This window comes from Quercus robur, chromosome 4 (assembly GCF_932294415.1).
Source record: "Quercus robur chromosome 4, dhQueRobu3.1, whole genome shotgun sequence".
In the NCBI taxonomy this organism is placed as follows: Eukaryota; Viridiplantae; Streptophyta; class Magnoliopsida; order Fagales; family Fagaceae; genus Quercus; species Quercus robur.
In genome coordinates, this window is record NC_065537.1 from 75,981,713 (window position 1) to 75,998,200 (window position 16,488).

General features: G+C 35.6%; 2 protein-coding genes across 2 annotated transcripts; both read right to left on the reverse strand.

Moving 5' to 3' along the window:
* Window positions 1-572: 572 nt before the first annotated feature.
* Window positions 573-5,254, reverse strand: LOC126722606 (putative disease resistance protein At3g14460). The gene is made up of 4 exons (XM_050425751.1): window positions 4,911-5,254; window positions 1,923-4,350; window positions 1,452-1,839; window positions 573-1,285 (listed from the first exon to the last, which is right to left on the reverse strand). Exons 1-4 carry the CDS (start codon window positions 5,252-5,254, stop codon window positions 573-575), a joined length of 3,873 nt encoding a protein of 1,290 aa, XP_050281708.1.
* Window positions 5,255-14,568: 9,314 nt separating this feature from the next.
* On the reverse strand, window positions 14,569-16,280 carry LOC126722607 (putative disease resistance RPP13-like protein 1). Its single transcript, XM_050425752.1, has 3 exons — window positions 15,791-16,280; window positions 15,670-15,731; window positions 14,569-15,477 (listed from the first exon to the last, which is right to left on the reverse strand). The coding sequence occupies exons 1-3, from the start codon at window positions 16,278-16,280 to the stop codon at window positions 14,569-14,571; spliced, it is 1,461 nt and encodes a 486-aa protein (XP_050281709.1).
* Between the last annotated feature and the right edge of the window lie 208 nt (window positions 16,281-16,488).

Genomic DNA, 16,488 nt, shown 5'->3' on the forward strand with positions numbered 1-16,488 from the left:
AGAAAATAAACACTCAAATCACAGCCAACTAGTTACACGTGCATCTTTCAACTCCAAATACACCAAACTTGTTCTTCGAAAAAATCCTCTTCATATTCTTTGAAGAGCCTCTTCTAACTGTACTATAACCTCCCATAAGCATATAAGGTCGTTTTGATCTGAATTCACATAATCCTTAGAAGAGGTTATCAAAAAACTTAACCCTGAGAAGAAGCAATGACAAATTCTTCAAACTTGTTCAGAAAATTGGAGCTAGAAGCCTGCAAAAAGATTCAGAAGATACTATCGATTGAACAGGAAACAGAGGCCGAAAAACATGGCAAAAACTTGAAGTAGAAGGGGAGCACTGCAGAATCCCTAATAGAAACTAGAGTATCGTTGGTGCCCCAACAAGTCTTCCAAATTGCCCGAGATCATGCAAGATGGAAAGAAAAATTATTAGCAAGTGCAATAATTGCATCATAATAATGTATAGTAAATAGAATTGACATCTAACAGGCAAAATTGTTATTCTTCCTTGTGTAGAAAAAGTACCTCATTGAACATTTGGGGCTCTTTTGATATGAGCTATCTTAGACCAATCTTTTCCTCTTATTTTGGAGTTTTGGTTCCAGCAAAGGGCACTCCTTGATGCAGAGAAAAGACAGGGAGGAGGGAAGGTCCTCCTCTGGCAAGGTCTGGAGTTCGTTACAGCTGCTAATCTCCAATTTCTTGAGAGCAGTAAGGTGATGAAGCTGCTTGCAGTTCACATTTTTGAGATTAGAAAGTCTGCTGATGCGTAGAGAGTCGAGATTGCTGGGCAGTAACTGGTCCTCTGGAAATGACTCCACGTTTTTACATCCACCTTCAATCTCCAACCGACGAAGACAGTCAAGCTTATGCAAACCCCACTCCCTCCCAAGAATGAGTTTTTCGCAAAATGTGATACAAAGTATACTTAGTTTGGAGGGCAACCCCCCTTCTGGAAGTGATACAAGTTCTGGGCAATTATTTATAGACAATGACTGGAGATAACCAAGGGTGTGCATGTGATTAGGCAGTTTCTCAAGATTCTTGCAATTGGAGAACCAAATGGACGTCAGGTTGGGGGTAGGCAATCCTCCTCCTGGAAAAGATACCAGCTTTGGACAATCCTTGATCTCTAAGGCATCAAGAGATGTGAGCTTTGCCTGACTTTCTTCTGGCATTGAAAGGGATTCCAGATATGCACAATTCCAGATAGAAAGACTTCTAAGACTCGGAAACAATTGTAATGGGAGGTGTATCATGGAATCACAGCTACTCCCTATGCACAGACGTTCAAGTTTAAACTCGAGTCATCTCTACACATGGGAGAAACTCAAATTTCTTGCAGTTTTGAATATAAAGAATTTTCAAGACAGTATGTAGATGGCCCTGAGGAATGGACTCGAGAGAGCAACAATTAATGATATATAAATGTTGTAGCAAACGGTTTCTGCCCATCACTTCTTCAGGTATGAACTCCAGAGCATCACATCCTTCAATTTTAAGGCTATGTAGCCCCGTTACTTCCATCAGTTCTGATACATCTGAAACTTTCATGCTTTTGAAAGAGGATAGTTCTTGCAGTGCATCTTGGTTGGACCAATTGTTGGAGGGAAGATCAGCTTCACCTCCAATGTTTGGAGTCATGTGCAATGAGGATTCCGCACCACCAGTCTTGGGCAATGAAGATTCTGTAGTACCTTCATATTTAAAGACACTCATTTGCTCAGAGAATGAGGCAATTTTATTGTCAGTTATGAACTGAATCTTTTCATGGTAATCTAAAAGCGTTTTGTTTAATGATGCCTCTGTCATAAGTGTAGTCAGAAGTTCCTGAGATTCAGAAATCTCGACTTTTACTACATTAACAAGTCGCTTGGGTAAGTTTCCCTTAAGCTTGGGGCATCTTCGTATACATAGCTCTCGCAAGCAAGGGAATTCTTCACCTGTATCAGATGAAACCCATTCTTCCCATTCTGGCATCCCCTCAAATGTTGAGTCTCCAAAAAATTAAATGGTAAGCTATAGCCATACGTCCCAGAACCCACCCTCTCCACTGCATCCATCATCACGAAGAATTCAGAACCCACCCTCTTCACTGCATCCATCCTCCCCAAGAATTCAGAACCCACCCTCTTCACTGCATCCATCCCTTCAATAATGAGCGCTTTAAGAAATACTAGATCCCCGAGTGGTGGCAAGTCTAAGCAATGCTTGCAATTGCTAAGACGTAGGAAAGTCATGTTACCTAATACACGATCCCCCAGCCATTCTGGAAATTTTGTACCAAAATAAAGATCAATGTGGAGCTTCTTTAAATTTGCAGGAGGCTGTAGCTTTTCAGACACATCTTCATCCTTTTCTGGATCAACGATATCACCACCCCATTCTAACACAAGCTCATCAAGGTAAAATTTTTTTTCCATTCTGGCCTTAGCCGCATCTTCAGCAGAGACCATGTTCTGTAACTTTGAAATGCGAAGTGTTCGAAGATGCAAAAGCGCCCCCAACTCTTGTAGTGCTGAGATGCTTTCTTTGCCCACAACAAAGCCAGACAGTGTTTGAAGACTTTCTAATCTGCTCATTTTTTTTGGCATCTCATTTAAGTCAGTTCCACAAATGTTGAGATGACGCAAGTTAATAAGCTTCCACATGTTTTGTGGCAATTCAGTTAGAGAATGACAATTTGACAATATTAAAGTCTGTAGATTGCAAAGGTCACAAACTGATTCAGGTAACCTATTAATTAGGGTGTCAGAGAGATCGATATACCGTAAATGTTTCAAATCGCCAATGGAGACAGGTAACACAGTGATATGATAACGGGATAAAGAAAGCACTCGTAAGAATCGCAGTTTGGACAACAAATTATGCAGCTCATCACTACTTAAATGACATGATCCATGACCCAGTGGCAAAAAGGTCCTTAAAAAATTGGATTTATCAATGGCCTTAAATATCACTGTGGAATCATATTGGCTTCTGAAAAAAAGTGACAAATGCCTGATACTTACAGAGAATTGAGAAAAAGAATCATCCCCCAATCTGAAGAAATATCTAGAAGAGAATTGAGCAGAAAAGCTTTCCTCCAATCCGAAGAAATATCTAGAAGAGAAACTACGGTCCTCCTTTTCATTGAACATCTTGAAAAGCGTATCAACACCATCACGAGCAGAGCATGATGAAAAATGTTTTTTCGAGAACAATTGATCGAAGTATTCGTAACCAGTATTTTCCATTCTCTGTCCATCTAGAAGACCTTCTGCCATCCATAAAAGGACAAGGTTCTCTTTCTTAAACTCATAATCGTTGGAAAATAATGAACAATATCTAAGGCATTGCTTCAGATTTGTAGGAAGATCATCGCCCGGAATCCTTTTATCGTAAAAACGAGAAGTCACAAGTGTTTTCTGTACAGTCTTCCAATCCTCAACTTGTAGCTTAAATCGCAAGAGAGACCCTAGTGTTCTTACTGTTGAAGGCACACCGTGACAGCGACGCACAATTTCTCTGCCAATAGGTTCTAGATCTGGATATGAACTAGGGATTTGGTTGCCAAAAGCAAACTTTGCAAACAGCGACCAAATTTCATCATATAATAATGGCTCCATTCGATAAGCATTGACAGTACTGATCAATGATGCATAATCTTCCTTGCGTGTAGTTACAGTAACACAACATTTATTGGCAGCAGCTCCTATTAAAGTTGATCGAAAGACTTCCCAGTCTTTATTAACAGAACACACATCATCTAGAACGAGTAAAAATCTCTTTCCCCTAAGGTACTCTTGCAATTTTACTTGGAGTTGGTCCAAATTTAGTCCTGACTGCAAATTTAATACCTTGAGATCAAGAGACTGCAAATTGAAGGACTCAAAGATTGCTTTTGTCACTCTGACCAACTCAAAATCACCAACGCGAAACCAGGCCTTGAGATCAAAATGTTGGCCTACGATGGGATCGTTGTAAATGATCCGAGCAAGTGTGGTCTTGCCCATTCCAGGCTGACCCTGTATCGGAATTACAGACAACTCTTTATTACATGTATCATCGGACAGCAAGATATTCATAAATTCTTCTTTCTTAACGTCCATACCGAATACTTCAGACTCATCCACAAAATAAATAAATCTTCTCGGAGACTCGCCATCCCAGATGGGATTGAGTCGGATCTTTTGTAATTTCATACGGTATACATCGTATTCTCTGCCTCCACTCAAATCGAGCGCATCTCCTACCTTCAAAAAGAAATCTATTCTGTAAAGGATCTTCTCCATTATTCTTTCTTTCTCTTTCGCGTAGATCCATACTGGACTTGACTTGGTCTGAGATTCAGCAGCCAACCTGTGTTGCAAACATTGTTATTAATACCGTTTTGGAGCCCGTTTCGGTTTGTCCAGTGGAATGGAATATTTCGGTACCGACCGATTTCGGTGTACCGTTTCAGGGTGTTTCGGAGTTCTTAAAAAATAATTTATATATATTCTTGTAGAACATAAAATTGTCAATTCTAATAAATAAATAACTAAATATCAAATAATACAAATTATTTAGTCTTAAGTCTTAAGTCTTAAACAAAAAAAACTCTTAAGTCTTAAACATCAATAACTTGAAATATAATATCAATTTAACATCACACAATAAGAAGATTACAAGACAATAACTAAATATCAAATAATACAAGATTTACTCCTCCTCTTTATCATCATCATCCATGAGAGAAGGATCAAATTCATCATTAAAAGAACTCTCAAATATAACTTTTTTATAAAAAAAAAAAAAAAAAAGTTAATAATAGGCCAAATCCGGTACCGGCCGAAATTTGCATCTCGGCCGGAATTGACCGGAATGGACCGAAACGGCCCGAAATTTGACCCGAGGTGGAACGTGGGGTATTCCGGTACCAGTTTGCATACCGGTACGAAAAATTTCGGCCGTCTAACAATGGTTGCAAAGCTTCAGTGAAGATCTCATCCATGACATCCTCTGCTTGATAGAAAGCTTCTTCAACCTTGTACAGCCCAAGATCAACGACTACGCGTACGCTGTTCCTGTTCCATCCCTGGCTCCATTTCTTGCTTTCTAAATCAACCACCATGAAAATTAGAGCCCTAAGCATTATCTTCCACTTCTCCAGAAAGTCATCATTGCGTTTCAGACTTCGAAAGAAGTTTTCGAGTTCTTGTTCTTCAGAATCAAAATAGTCCAACAGCACCCTAAATCGCCCTTTGATCCCCTCGCCAGCCATGTTGCCTTCCTCCGGGATTAGATGTGCTTTTAAAGCCTTTCGCAGATCTCCCAGCAGATTCTTGAAAGCTTTCGTTCAGAGATCCCAAGTTGTTATCTCGACTTACTTTGGTTGCGTTAACTAGCGGGCTAGTAAAAATTAGACGAAGAAGTTGAAGGACAATAGTTAACTAAGAAAGACAACGGTTCTCCAATCTGAAAGCTTTTTTGCAGACTCATTTAGTTGGTTCTTGTAACACTCAAACATAGGCGGTGTAGAAACTAGAAACTAGAAAAAAATTTGGCTGTTTGATAGAGTAGTTTAACCATATATATTTTCAGTTTTTAAATAATATTAGTAGCAGACTCACGCGATGCGTGAAAATTTACAACTATTTTGTAAAATTTTATAATATATGATTTATTCTATAAAATGTACTAAAAATATTATTTCTAAAATTATTTTTCATCTCTCCATTTTTACAAATATATCATTCTATTATTTTGAGTTTTTTTATTATTTAAAAACTTTGGTGCATTTGATTGATATTAGTCTATTATATTTTTTGAGATGAAAGATAGAAATACTATTTTTTTTTTCTAGTAATCTATTTTATTCAAACTTTTGTATAGTGTGTTATGGTTTTTTTTCTATAACTAAAATTTTTAAGTTCCAAAATTAATTATTTGAATTTTTCATTCTCTTAAGAAGATTATCATGATAACCAAACCTCATTGCAAATTTACAATTGATATTACTCAAATAATTTATAGAGACATTCAAATATATAATCATCTCACTTCTTAAATATCTAAAGATTAACTCAAACCAAAACTATAAGATAGAGAGTACATGTGATAAATAACTCAAAAAACACACCACCAAAGTGTATCATCCAAAAGTAGACACAAAAAAATTCATTAATCTAAATTTACAATTGCAAGAAAGAATTAATAATTGAGAGAGAGAGAGAGAGAGAGAGAGAGAGAGAGAGAGAACAATCACCTTTTTTGGAAGAGAATGTGAGACAAAAAATAAAATTATATAAAATAAGATGAGTAGAAAAATATTTTTAAAGAAAAGTGTATAATTCTAAACACCAAATTATCCAAGTCATACTATGTAATAGAATAATAGTAAATCATTATATAATTTCAAAGGATAACATGTAACAAATAAAGAAAATAAAATTAAAAAGATAATAAATTAAAATATAATCAAATCATATCAATCTAAAGTAGAGTAAAACATAAAAATTTATCAATCTAAAGAATCAAACATCCACCAAAATAAAGAATATATATATATATATATATATATATAGAGAGAGAGAGAGAGAGAGAGAGAGAGAGAGAGAGAGAGAGAGAGTATTCACCTTTTGTATGAGCAAAATATGGATTGAATGGAAGAGAAATAACAAACTTTTATAGTAAAAAAAAGGGGAGAAAAAAAGTCAAAATAAAAGGAAGATGAAGGGATGAAGAAAGTGTAAGGTCAAGGTGTAGAGTAGTAGGGAGATAAAAAGGTTAAAATAAGTAAATGTTGGAAAATGTGTAATTGTAAAGTGGCAAATTAATAAGGAGAAAAAAAATTAAAAATAAGAGAGAGAAAATATTGAAAATAGATTAATGATGTGGTGTTGGTGTGGCGCTGATGTGGCTCAATAGGAGCACAACAATATTAAACTCTACGCTTCAGCTTTTAGATATATATAGATTACATGCATTTCCACACATTTTTTCACCTATACGTATTTCAAAAAAATATAAACAACGTTACTAGAACAGCGTTACCAAATGGCTCCTTAGTAACAAGCTACAATAGAAGTGTAAAAAAAAAATGTAGAAAAAAACAAATAACGTTCATTTCTCTAGAAACCTACTTAAAATTTTTTTCTCTTTTTTCTTGTCTTCATAGAAAAAAAAATAACGTTCATTTCAATGATTCTGTCTAAAAAAAGACCGCGTTAATTTAAATTTTAATGTTCACTTTAGAGTAAAATAAGTATAAAGTTGTAATTTACAACTATGTGTTTTGTTTACTTTAATTCCGTGCTAAATTTGATTATAATTTTATTCAATCTTTTGTACCCTGTATTTATTGTGAGATTTGATTGTAAGGGTTGTGTGATAGAGAGAGAGAGTGTGTGAAGACTTAAGCAATTGAAGACTGAAGAGTTTTCGCGGGTAGCTTGTGACTAAGCATCCCGCGAAGTGACCCATGTGACTTGCACATGTTGGAATGCGAAGAGTTAGGACAAAATGGAGATAGCTATGTTTTGCAAGTATCTCGCGGGTAAGGCCTTCCCGCGAGACATTCTGTTTTGCCAGACTGTCAATTCTGATACACACTTTCTATGCCTACACTATTTATACCCATATTACCCACAAATGTTGAGGAGAGCTTCTGAAAGAAAACCCTAGCCACAAACCTTAGGAGTTAGAGATTATTATACCCACAATCCTCTACACAAATGCTTGTATTTTCCTCAACTCCTACCTCTCCATTTCCATACTATTGAGAGGTTGATAGCTCCAATACTTACCACACCCTTTCAGAGTGTCAAGTGAGGTTTTGTTGCTGCTGGGAAGTATTGGAAGAAGCTAAGGATGGTAGATGCAACATGGAGCTTGTTGCGGGATTCGGAGAGCTAGACAAGACATGGTTCCAAGAAGCCTTGTTGGAGTAGGAGCTTAGAGGGTTTAGGTACATTGGGTAGATTAGGCTTGGAGGGTCTCTTACTAATCCATGTATCCCAACTGACTGTCTAGTGGATCGACTACCGCTTGGAGGGCGGCGGAGAGGTTTTTCGCCGAGTTTTTCGATTTCCTCTTCGATAATACATCGACGTGTTATCTTGTATTTGCATCTCTCTTCCCTACTCTTTTACATTCCATTTTACTGCTGTGTTGTCTTGATTATGGATTAGAGTAGCTTATTTGTTTATCCGCTTGCTTTTACACTAGTCCGCACTTAGTATTAAGTTAGGGTAAAATCTATCGAGCCGTAACTTTAATTTGAGGGTCTAAACAGCTCTTGTGTTTTCAACACATTTTCGAACATACAATAAGAAAAAAAAAAAAAAAAAACTCTTAATTTTGTCCCGCGTTATCCCATGTATTCTTTTTAATAAGGATATCTGTTGTCGTTAAAAGAAGAGTCTTTCTAAAAAAAATAAAAATAAAAAAGTGTTATATTTACAACATTTTCATAACAAATTACAAGTGTTTAGTTATTATTGGTTCAAATTTGAACCTACCACTGAGATTACTTTTTTGCCCCATTAATAACAACTAGTAACAATCTGCTACTTAAAATTTGTTATGAAAATGTTGTAGATGATTTCTCTTAGAAGAATATCTAATTATCATCCACTTTTGTTCACATATCTAAGTAAAATTATTAAGAGAAGTGCCACATCTATAATATTTTCACAATACTTTTACAACAAATCATAAATGGATAGTTGTTATTGGTTCTAATTTGAACCTATCATTGAAATTATTCTTTTACTCCACCAATACCTGCCACTTAGAATTTGTTGTGAAAATGTTGTGAACGTAGCATTTCTCAATTATTAATTTTATAATCCTAAATTTTAGGTTATTTATAAAATCTTTCTCCTCTTTTTCTCTCACTTTTTTAAGCACTTCAATTCTATCAAAAATAAACCCAAGTTGATTTATTTTCCTTAAAAATGGTTAGAAAGTCTATCCCTGCTTTGTCAATTTGAGTTAAAAAAAAAAAAAAAAACTTATCCAAAGCAGTTTTTTTGCCAAATCATCCCATGCAGTTACTGTAAACACCGAATTTTGTACCCCTTATAACTCAGGCCCCTATTTCCTAATGATGCTGAAATTCTAAGACCCAAGGTTGGTTTAGGGCTCAATCAGATGTTAAATTGACTTGAGAAATATTAAAATGAAAAATATAACTTTTTATGAGCAAATAAATTTTTTTTAGAAAATAAAAGGCCACGGAAACCTTAGGCCTACGCATGCAGGCACAAACTTGCGCACGCATGTAAGGTTCCAGAAACTATGAAAGACAAGTTTTTTTTGCATTAAAGTTGAGGTTTGGAACAAATCCCACATCATCTAGGAGCCATTCTAAGTCCCTATTTTCTCAATATAAAAAGCCATACATGGTACCTTTTTAAAACATATAGAAATCCTAAGGGAATGCACAAAGATTCACTAGAAATAGTGAATCAAAGAGGGAGTTTTTCACAAAATACCCTAAAGTCAATTTTCTTTTGATTGGGGTCTTTTTTGGCCTCGATCTTTGAGTTTTAAGATTACTAATTAATATTGTATTTGATTGTGAATAGATTGACTAAGGGGAACAATCAAAATCAAGCTTGGAAAGCTTTGTGTTTGAGGTATTGAGTTCTAAACTTTTCTTTTTATTTCTTAAGTTTAATTCTATTTTTGATCTTGTTTCTTTGCTTCTTTATGCTTAAATATGTTTGTGTAGCTTAGTTTCAGTTAGCCTTTATGTTTTTAAGCATGTTAGGTTGTTAGTTTCTTCATTTTGAAACTCTGCTCTGTTTTTTTTGTTTGCTGTGTTTTTGGGCTTGGGTTTTTGAGTAAGCTGGCATATGCATGCATCCTGCATGCGCACGCAAGTTGAAGTATGCGTATGCATACATCTGGCCTGCGCACATAGGCCTATGCATGCACTCGCATGCTCCCATCCAGAAACCCTAGTTCAAGTTTTTTGCCTTTTTTTTTTAGGTTCCTTTCACATGATATGCTTTTGTTTTGACCCTTTTTTTTTTTTTTTTGTAGATATGAGTCTATGTTTCACTATTTATTTGTTTGTCTTCCACATGCTAGATTAGGGTTTCTATTTTCTTGCTTTGATATTATAAACATGCATTTACATGTCTATCCATTGATGCATAGTTGCTGAGATGCAACAAGGTAAGTGAGATAAATCATGCATTGACATGAACATGAATGGGATAGATGTTTAATGATAAATATGAACATACTTGCTTGGATGAGTTGTTCTTGATGTGTAGATGCAATCACATGTTTGCTTAGATCTTTCCATGTTTGTGTTTCTACCATGTATATTTGCTGCTATGATTTGCTTACTGCCTTGGATGAGATAAAATGACATGTGTGATAGATGTATGCTAAGATATGATATGCGATGCCATGATAGATGTTTGTTAGGGTTTTGGGATGATTGATGTCATGTTGTATGCTTAGATGTATGCTAGTGTATGTGTAAGTATAGAGTACAATGTTGGACATTCCTTTAATAGGATTAAGATGTAACACACAATGACTGGAAGTCAACCCATGGGTTGGGCGGTTTTGGGTGCCTAACACCTTCCCAAAACCGTCCCTAAACTCTAAACCCATATTCTGGTAGTAAGACTTAGTCCTTTCATGTAAGAGCACTATGAACATGGTTCCTAGGACATAAAACTAGGTGGCAACTCCAAATCTCTTCTCCGCCCCGATCCACTCAGCCGAGGCATAGTCCTCTTTCCCTTTCCTTTTAGGAGGGAAAAGCCCACTGCGCTCATAGTTACAACTTAAAAAAATAATCACCACTGGTCTTCAATTATCCTTTATTTCTAATCAAAACTTTAGATTCAAAGAATCAAGATTAAGCCACAAAATACATATCTTCACCTTTCTTCCTCTCTCAATATCTCCCTAAAGAATTTTGAAGAATAAGATCTATAATACATAATAAATTTTTCAAATACTTTTTTTCTTTCATTTTATGAACAAAATCCCAATTTTCATATTAGTTTTACTTTTAATTATTTCTTCAAATCATTGCTACTATTCTTACAATCAGCCTATTATTCATCATATTTAACTCTCGATTAATTATTCTTAAAAATAAAAATAAAACTCTTGATTAACTCTTATTTTGCCTTATTTTTTTAGTCCATCTAAGTAAGCATGTGCTTATCTTGCGATGTCATATAAACGAGTCATACCAACTAGAGAGTACCACTGCCTTTATTTTACCTTTGTTTAATTATCTATTTTCTTATATTTATTTGCTTTATATTTGGTGGGAAAGTTCTAGATTTTACTTTTGGTTTGTAGTAAGGGTGTGATGAGATTTATACATTTGTAGGTGAATTTTTTTTTTTTTTTTTTTGGGTATAAATCTCATCAAACCCCTATGAATTTTTGTAATTGAAAAATGTAGCAACTCCTAATTATGATGAATAAAAACTTTTAACCTTTCAAAAATAATAGAAGAGCCTCCTTTGCGTTCTTTGTTCCTTCTTTGAATGTTCTTCGTGTTTTTCGTGTGTTCTTCATCTTCGAAGATTGAAGTGGAAGTTCTTCGAGTCTTTGAAGGCTTGAATCTATGGATCTTCACTAAGTTGCAATCTTTTGAAGTTTCTGGACACTTTTGGACTTGATTCCAATGCACTTTGAAATCTAGAAAGATGACTTGAATGATTTTGCTTCGAATGTTGTTAAGATTCGAAGGTTGAAGTTCTTGGAGGTTTTGGAACTTAATTCCGACAAAGCTTCAAGACTTCTAAATCTCTCCCCATAAGACTAAGACGGGTCTCTATTTATAGGAGTTTTGGGGAGGTGTGATGACACATAATTGGCTATCATTAATGACGTGTCATAATTTAAATGGAGGGATTTTATATCTTGTTCTCCAATGGACACATAGTATTATTTGATTAGCCATAGTGCTTTAATTCAAAATAGCACATGGCGACTTTTAATTAGATTACTTATGTCATTTAAATTAACATGTGCCAAGATTTGATTGGTTCTCAAGTATTCTTTGTAATTTTTATTCTTTGACACTTGACATATTGTCATTAGTCTCTGAATAATGATAGTGACATCGACTAAATAATACGTGACTTCTTATAATTAGCCACATTAAATATACTACATGGATTTAGTGGTCCGACGTGGCAATTTATGATTGGTAGAAAATTTTGCTCTCTATAGAGACAACATCATGAAAAAAGACAAAAAGGAAAGAAGACATAATGTTGTGTAAAACTCCTTCCTAGACTTGAACTCCAACCATCGCTCCTATACCCCACAAGCACTTATACTTATTAAGTGACCATCACACCAAGGGTAACAATAGGTGGGTAAGTTGTAATTTTCTCTTAAATTTATACAAATTCACTTTTCTTATCTCTCAATTTTTCCACTCCCAAAAAAAAAAAAAAAAAAAAAAAAAAAAAAAAAACAAAGCACTATCACACCCACATTCACCCACCCCCCCCCCCCCCCCCCCCAACTCCCCCAAAAAAGAAAGACGCAGCGTCCTAAAACTAAGATAAGAAGAAATTGGCGAGCACAAAATAAAAAATAATGGCAATAATAAAAAGAAGGAAGAAACAAATGAGAGCATGAGACAACATCATGAAAAAAGACAAAAAGGAAAGAGGGCATAATGTTGTGTAAAACTCCCTCTTGAAAACTTGAATCTCGACTATCGTCCCCCACACCCCACAATCACTTATACTTGTGAAGTGACCATCGCACCAAGGGTGTGCGGTGGAAAAGAAGGCATAATATTGAACACTGTTATGAATTCCATTCCGTTCCGGCCGGAACGGATGGAATTTCTCGTATCGGTATATAATCCGGAACCAGAATACCCTTTGTTCCACCTCGGGTCAAAATCCGGCCGGTTCCGGGGCATTTCGGTCATTCCGCTGTGTTTCGGCAAATACCGACCGAAACTAAAGATTCGGCCGGTATGTGTTTTGGGTTTGCTTCACACTTCACAGTTCACAGAGATCGAAGAAAAAAAAAAAAAGAAGAAGAAGAAGAAGAAAAAAAAATTCAAGTCATGGACAAAGCTTAAGTTAAAACTAACTTCTTCAAGCTTGTGTCTCTGTCACTTCCAAAGAGAAAAAGAGGGAGTGTGAGACTTTTATGAGGCATTGAATAAAAAAGCTTTGGAATGTTTCTAAACTCAAAGCCATGGTTTCTCCTTTAGCTTCATCCTTGTTGCTTTGAGCCACCATACTTTCTATTGTTGACATTTCCTTTGCTGGAGAACACTTACCTATTGGGTGTGTTGAGCTCCAGCCTTTGTTTGTGTGAGGAAGACTTAAGACTTAAGGATGCATTTAATAATTAAAAAAAAAAAAAAATGCACGGAGAAGTTTGTGAAGTAAAAGAAAGGAGGAGATCAGATGAAGAGGAAATGGTAAGTGGAAAAATACGTGTGGGCTAATGGAAATGGTAGGGAAACTTCTAGGAAATTTCCTACTTAAAAAACTATTCATAGATACTTAGTTATTTACAACAATGCCATAAGTAAAAAGTTAAAAAATATTTACAGAATTTTTTTATTCACTTCACTGAATTTTTTTTAAGGTGAAAGTTTATACACTTTATTTATTGTATTATTTGAAGAAAAATTATAAATAAAATTTTTTTTAATCCCACTTTATTTAAGATTTTTTAAAAATAAAATAAAATTCATTACTTTATGTAATAGTAATAATATCTAGTTATATATATATATATATATATATATATATTTTTTTTTTTGGAACCCCGAAACACCCTGAAACGGTATGCCGAAATAGGCCGGTACCGAAGTATTTCGTTCCACTAGACAAACCGAAACAGGGTTCGAAACGGAATTAATAACATTGATATTGAACATTGGTGTAGCCTAGGGATAGTTTTGTTCGAAAATGAGTGACTTGTTTTCCTTTGTGTTTTCTCCCCAATTTGGGGTGATAGAGTTTTGGTGGGTTGGAGGGAAAATAGTTGGGCTCTAACAATTTTCTCTTCACCCTCCCAACCAAACACCACTCTCATCCATTTTCTCCTTCTTTTTTTTTTTTTTTTTTTTTTTTTAAATTATCCTCCCTAAAATCATTCCAACCAAACATACCCTAGTTCCTTGTAACTTATTGTCTCAAAAAGTTTAAACATTTAAAAAAAATAAATTTATCAAACATACCCTAGTTCCTTGTAACTTATTGTCTCAAAAAGTTTAAACATTTAAAAAAAATAAAATTTTTCTTAAACGACAGTAGAATAATATTGAAAACAGTTGAGTAACATATGCATTCGAAAGGAGCAGAGAAGCAATACAAGGAGGACACTTTTCCTAAAGGAGCAGAGATGAGAATGATGAATTAATTTATTGAACAACTATTTTAACAAATTGCAATAATCATGGTTCTAAAGTTAAAGTTTGAAAATACTCAAAAGACCCAAAACGCACGGTCAACAATAATGAGTCGGAAACAAAAATGGAAAAAAAGAAAAAAAATTAATGCATTAGTGTACCATAAAATGTATACAGAACTGTGTGCATTGTCTCCCTCCCTTTCACCGGTGTCAGCATCGGCGTGGTCTTACCCTTCGAGCTAACTCCTCCTCTTGGTCAGTAGATGCTTGTGGTTGTACCCTTCGAGTCAACTCCTCCTCCTCTTCAAACCGAGGACATCCAGAAATCTCCCGATTCGTTGAGAAAGGGTGCCTTGGTAAGCTTCCAATGAATTTTGGACATTGTTGTATTTGAAGCTCCTGAATGGAAGGGAAATCTTCACCTCCATGTGCAGAATGTATCCAGTGCCTCCAATGTCGTAACTCCGTAAACTTCAGAGATTTTAGAGACCGAAATGGCTGGAATCCAGTTTGCCCAGTCCCGTAAAATTGATTATCCTCCAACCTTTCTAATCCTTCCATCTTTGTGATGAGGAGTTCTTGAAGAGAAGATAACTGCCCCAGTGGTGGTAAGGACGTGCAATATTTGCAATTGTTAAGTCGCAGAACCACCATGTTAGAGAAAATAGCATTACCTAACCAATTGGGAAACGCTGTACCACCGTAGTTTTCAATGGTAAGCTTCTTCAAATTTTCATGAGGCTGAAGCTTGTTGAGTACTTCATTTACATGATGAGTCGTGGTAGCAGTAGTCCATTTGAAAACCAACTCTTTAAGATATTTCTTACTTTTCAACTCGGCCTTTGAAGCATCTTCAGCTTCGACGACATTCTCCAACTTTGAGATGGAAAGAGTACTTCGAAGATATGAGAACTTGCCCAATTCACTGATATCTGACCCACTATTACTATTTTTGCACACAACAAAATCAGTCAACAATTGGAGACTCGTTAGGATTCCAAATTTAGGCGGCATCTCTTCCAACCTGGTTTCACTCACATTTAGATGACGTAACTTAGTGAGGATAACAATTTTTTCTGGTAACTCAGTGAGGTTAGTACAACTAGACAACAACAACGTCTGCAAATTATACAAAAAACATGTCGAGGAGGGTAACTTATTGATTAAAGTGTGAGAGAGATCCAAGTAGCGTAAATGTATCAATTTGTCAAAAGACTTATCATGCAGACCAGTGAGTGTAGGATAAGAGAAAGAAAGCACACGCAGGTGTTTCAGTCTTGGCAACCACACATCAGCATCCATTCTGCATACGCTGGAGCATTCAATAGTATCTGAAATGCTTAGTGAAAGGAAGGTTCGCAAAAACTCCGTCTCTGAAAGGAACACAAATTTCTCATTGTCATCAAACTGATCCATTAAGTATGCAAAATACCGAGCTTTTTTGAAATTCCATGATGCTTGCCATTCTCAAACTTACAAGAAAATTCTCCAGATGCAAATTGAGCTAAATCATTAAGAAGGTCATGCATCACAAAGCATGACTCGTCAGAACTTGATGGTTGAAAAAATGATCTTGATAATAGCTCACAAAAATACTCATACCCAACCTCTTCCATTGAGTTCTTAATGTTTGGGTGCTCTAAAAAACCGTCTGCCATCCATAGGAGTACCAATTTCTCCTTTTCAAACTTATATCCCTTGGGAAATATGGAACAATAAACAAAGCATTGTTTGAGATGTGAAGGGAGATGAAAATAGCTCAAATACAAAGCAGGAAGAATGCCACTGCAGCCACCCTCATCATTATCAGGTAAATCCCAAATTGTGCTATTGAGTATTCTATACCATTCCTCAGCTTCTACTTTCGAGTGCAAGAGGCATCCCAATGTTTTTGCAGCTAGAGGCAGCCCTGCACACTTCATTACAATTTTCTTACCAATCTCTGTCAAGATTGGATCTTCAGAGTTGCTAGTCTGTGAATTTACTACTCTTTGAAGTGGCCGACTCAAAAATTATTTGAGTTAGCTTGAAAACATCATACTCTTCTGTAACATGAGCCCATGCCCTCGCTTTAAAATGTTTAGTCACATCAGGATCATTATACACAAGCTGCGCAAGGGTCGTCTTGCC